General features: G+C 42.3%; 1 protein-coding gene across 1 annotated transcript in view; it reads right to left on the bottom strand.

The window, feature by feature from the left end:
• Window positions 1-2,545: 2,545 nt before the first annotated feature.
• Window positions 2,546-5,000, bottom strand: part of LOC140929398 (methyltransferase-like protein 27) — an 11,537-nt gene continuing 9,082 nt past the window's right edge. The window contains exon 4 of the mRNA XM_073379199.1: window positions 2,546-2,863. Coding sequence (XP_073235300.1) covers window positions 2,646-2,863 — 218 coding nt within the window. The 3' untranslated portion in view covers window positions 2,546-2,645. The remainder of the gene's footprint in view (window positions 2,864-5,000) is intronic.

Below are 5,000 nucleotides of genomic sequence, written 5' to 3'. Positions count from 1 at the left end.
GGGATAGACCCTTATTCTTCATGGGGTAGACCCATATTCTTCAGGGGCAAGACCCATATTCTACAGGGGTAGACCCATATTCTTTTCGGGTAGAACTATATTCTTCAGGGGGTATACCCATATTCTACAGGGGTAGAACTATATTCTTCAATGCGTCGACCCATATTTTGTGGAAGTCTTCATGGGTGAGTGCAATTTTGCTCAATCTTCAGGGGAAAGAAGAAAAGGTAAGTCCTCAACCGGGGGGAGGGGCACAGATACAGCTGCAGATATTAAATGCACTAGCCCAATAAGACTCCAATACATCAGGACATCTACTCATTCAAAGTGTATGGTATTCATACCCCTCCTCCCCTCGGATGAGGACCAATGGAATTCTTCTGGGGTAAGTTCAAACAATTGGAGGATTTCCTTTGGGGGAGAGTAAAAAATTGTGGAATTCTTTGGGGTTGAGGCTTTAATTAATTGTCACCAAATCTTTCACAGGTAGACCCATATTCTACAGGGCTAGAACGTATTCTTCAGGGGTAGACCCTTATTCTTTAGGGGGTAGACCCATATTTGTCTGGGGGTAGACCCATATTCGACAGGGGTAGAACTATATTCTTCAGGCCGGTAGAACTATATTCTTCAGGGGTAGACCCTTATATATTCTTCAAGGGGTAGACCCATATTCCTCAGGTGGTAGACCCATATTCTACAGGGGTAGAACTATATTCTTCTGGGGTAGACCCACATTCTACAGGGAAAGAACTATATTCGTCAGGGATAGACCCTTATTCTTTAGGGGGTAGACCCATATTCTACAGGGGTAGAACTATATTCTTCAGGCCGGTAGAACTATATTCTTCAGGGCTAGACCATTATATATTCTTCAAGGGGTAGACCCACATTCCTCAGGCGGCAGACCCATATTCTGCAGGGGTAGAACTATATTCTTCGGGGGTAGACCCATATTCTACATGGGTAGAACTATATTCTTCAGGGGTAGACCCAAATTCTACAGGGAAAGAACTATATTCGTCAGGGATAGACCCTTATTCTTTAGGGGGTAGACCCTTATTTGTCTGGGGGTAGACCCATATTCTACAGGGGTAGAACTATATTCTTCAGGCCGGTAGAACTATATTCTTCAGGGGTAGACCATTATATATTCTTCAAGGGGTAGACCCATATTCCTCAGGCGGTAGACCCATATTCTACAGGGGTAGAACTATATTCTTCAGGCCGGTAGAACTATATTCTTCAGGGGTAGACCCTTATATATTCTTCAAGAGGTAGACCCATATTCCTCAGGCAGCAGACCCATATTCTGCAGGGGTAGAACTATGTTCTTCGGGGGTAGACCCATATTCTACAGGAGTAGAACTATATTCTTCGGGGGTAGACCCATATTCTTCAGGCGGTAGACACATATTTTATGGGAGTCTTCATGGGTGAGTGCAAGTTTACTTAATCTTGAGGGGAAAGAAGAAAAGGTAAGTTCTGAACCCGGGGGGAAAGGGGTACGGATATTAAATGCACGAGCCCAATAAGACTCCAATACATCAGGACATCTACTCATTCAAAGTGAACTTAGTTTTTTTTTTACTTAAAATACGAACAGTGCTTTGCTGTTGTCATGAAAGTGCCTCGTCGACCTTGACAATCCAAGCCAGGGAGCAAGCGGTTTACGGTCAAGTTCCCCGAGAGTCATCGTACCCAAAGTTATGTGGCCGGAAAAGACTTATGTCGCCCGAAATGCTGATTTCTGTCGCACGAAATTTTATTATGCTCAACAACATCCAAACATCCACATTACACATTCATCGGGCCTGTTTCGTCTTATCAAAGATAAAGAGCGACAGGTAGTACTCATTTATCTCGTTTGTTTCATTTCATCAAGGCTAAAAGAGCGAGATATATTACACATTTAAATATCCTGCTTGTTTCGTCTTATCATCTCTTAAAGAACGAGGAAGGTTTCACTTCACATTTATCCCGGACATCTCCGAAACCTCCTGGGGAGCTCTAGCAGAGGTGCGAAAAAGGAAGATATTCAAATTTATGAGACGCGAGTGCAAGCTTTCCTTCCCATTTTCCCTCCCCCACCCCATACCTCCGGAAACCCCAGGAGAGCTTGCTTATGACGGTTAAAAGAACGAGATATCTTACAAACACTCTATTTTTAACGTTGTTTCTTTGTGTACTGCACCTGATAAAATTCGGGCGACTTGACCGGTTACCGAGGACGCTCTCTCCATTTGGGAACTAAATATCCTAACCAGCGGCGCGCAAAAGGAGACGCTAGTCAGAGCTTTCATTAGGCCCTCGCGCGCCGCTTTGCCATTCCCTCCTCTCCCCTCGCGCGTTCTCTAGCGGCTGGCTCCGCTCGTTACTCGAAATGGAGAGCTTCCTCACCGGCTCCGATTTGCCTGACACGTATAAAACGTCGTAACAAAGAACAAAACAAGTTGTCTCATCAGCGTTTGTCCGACTTGCGAACAAACACGAATTTCGGCTGTATTGATCCTTTGTTTTGAGCTTGTTATTGTCCTCCGATTGAAACGTTTTAAAATTGATCATTTTATTACTAATTTACAAATAAGCTAAATAATTACAAAATTACAAGAGTGCTCGCTTTGGCCAGAATGGAATGTCCACCATCACAGAACTTGGTACATTAAAGAGTAACACTTTGCTCGCAATTCATCCATTGTAGTATGATAATCTATCAAGTCACATCGTAGAAGCTTCCATCTCTTTTCGTTTTCTATCTCATCCATTTTTTCGCGGTAGCCAAACTTGGTTGTTTCTTTGTAAACAGCGTGTTCAACAGTCTCGTTGTAGACGTCTTTTCGAAGAGTGAACCCAATAATACCACCTAAAACCAAAAAGACAGAGAAGTATCGGTTAGTTTTGAGTCCGCCTTTGACGACAAGAATTAGGCCAAGTGGCAAGCCTTCGTATCAAAGAAATTGCGTTTAAAAACGAAAATTAAGAACAAATCATGGAACGTGCGCGCGTACAATATTTTCATACAAATTGTCGACGTATCAGAAATCGCTGACAAGGTATCCAGAATCCAGTGCCTGGAATCCGGAAGCCATCGGCTTTGAATTCAGAATCGGCCAAGACTGTCTTGGATTACCTTGCATGGAGCGAGGCATTCTTCACTCTACCAGCCTTATATTTTCAACCTTTCCGAAACGCCGAAGTGATAAAATTTGCCGCTACGCAGGCTAGCTAACTTTCGAGAACAATTAGTAAAAATTATAAGGAAGGCAAGGACTGAGACAGTTGTCTTGCAGGCTCTGTACAACTTTCTTTTTGGACGATGAAATATAAGTAGGTCTCCTATTCCCATTTCCATTTGTCTCCTTTAATATGCAATTTATCACATGACCACTGAGCAACCCGCGAAGTGAATGCACTGCAAACACTATGACATACTTGGCGCGATACTAGTGTACCGCACTGGTTTTGATTGAACAAACTGTTTTTCTTAAAAGTGAACAAACATCGCTCGTGATTCTGATTGGATCAATAAATAATAATGATCAGGGTCAAAAGGCGCTATTTATAAGTTTAAACAATTTAAAACTACAGTAAAAGTTAAAATTTAAAAACCACAATAAAAAACTGCAAAAATTATTTAAGAAATAAAAACACCAGAGTCAAGTCATCAATTTAAAAAGCGCGTCAAAAAGAACAGTTTTCAACTGTCTTTTAAAATTTAAAAATATCCAGTTATCCAGCATCCCTAATATGCTGAGGAAGACTATTCCAAAGAAGCGGCGCAGCAACAGAAAAAGCACAACGGCCATAACTGTTTATCTTAAAAGCACCTACGGCAAGCAGATTTTTCTTTGAAGACCTAAGATCCCGTGCCGGAAGGCAACTTTGAAGAAGATCTTTAATATAAGTAGGAGCAAGTCCATGGAGAGTCTTGTAAGTAACAGTAAGTATTTTAAATTCAATCCCATTCCGAAGAACAATCGGGAGCCAGTGGAGATTCGCAAGAACAGGTGTAATATGACAGAACTTGGGTGAAAGAGTAACAATACAAGCAGCTACGTTCTGCACACGTTGGAGCTGATTAATCACGTTGTTAGGTAAACCATATGGTAACGCATTACAGTAGTCAAGCTTTGATGTAACAAGCGCTTAAACAAGAAGCTGGGCTGCATCAAAGGTGATATGTTTACCGCGAATGCCTGATCGTCCGGGTGTACGTAGTCCTGAATAGGACTGTTGTTGTTGACAGTGACGTTTCGACAACCTGTGCGGTGTAGTCATCTTCAGAGTCAAAGTGAGTTGTATCACGTCAGTTGATAGTATTGTACTCTGGTTGTTGATCTGATTGGTCAAATACGTCGCGATCGATGTTATACTGTCAGTTAAGCCGTGATGTCATTGGCTATGAAGACTCGTAATGAGTAATTGGTGCGTTTCGATCCGTCTATTGTCACAGTTAAACAGTCGTCAATTGCCATTAGTCAAATTTTCAGTTCTCCAGTCGTTCTCTCGTAGTTAGTTTTGCTTGGTTTCGTCAATAAGTCGTTTGTACAGCGCTGGTAACTGGTGGCTACGATTCAGTGGCGTTTGTTCTAAGTTAGTAAACCAGCTTTCTAAAGTAAGACGTTGATAGCAGTCTGTAGATTACGTTATACATGTCGATGTTTTGTCTGTAAATGGTGCTTAGCAATGTGATTGTTAACTTCACTATTCCTCGTCGCTCGTTTGTGTTCGGTCAGTTGTGTTCTAAGGTTTCTGCCGGTTTCACCAATGTAAGAAGCCTGGCAGTCGCAGCATTTGATCTTGTATACTGCTCCCTGTCTGTCCTCCGTTTTGCCTTTGTCCTTGACATTAGCAAGCAGTCGTCGTAAAGTGGTTATCGGTTTATGTGCAACACGTATAAGGTTGTAATATACGTGCGATAGTTTCAGAGGTGCCTCTGATGTACGGTATAGTCGCTGTCGTAACAGGGCCACAGTTGACGTTGGTCTGGGGTTGGAATC

This window comes from Porites lutea, chromosome 3, assembly GCF_958299795.1.
Source record: "Porites lutea chromosome 3, jaPorLute2.1, whole genome shotgun sequence".
NCBI classification, from domain to species: domain Eukaryota; kingdom Metazoa; phylum Cnidaria; class Anthozoa; order Scleractinia; family Poritidae; genus Porites; species Porites lutea.
The sequence above is the reverse complement of the archived record's forward strand: the minus strand, read 5'-3'. Positions and strand labels throughout refer to the sequence as shown.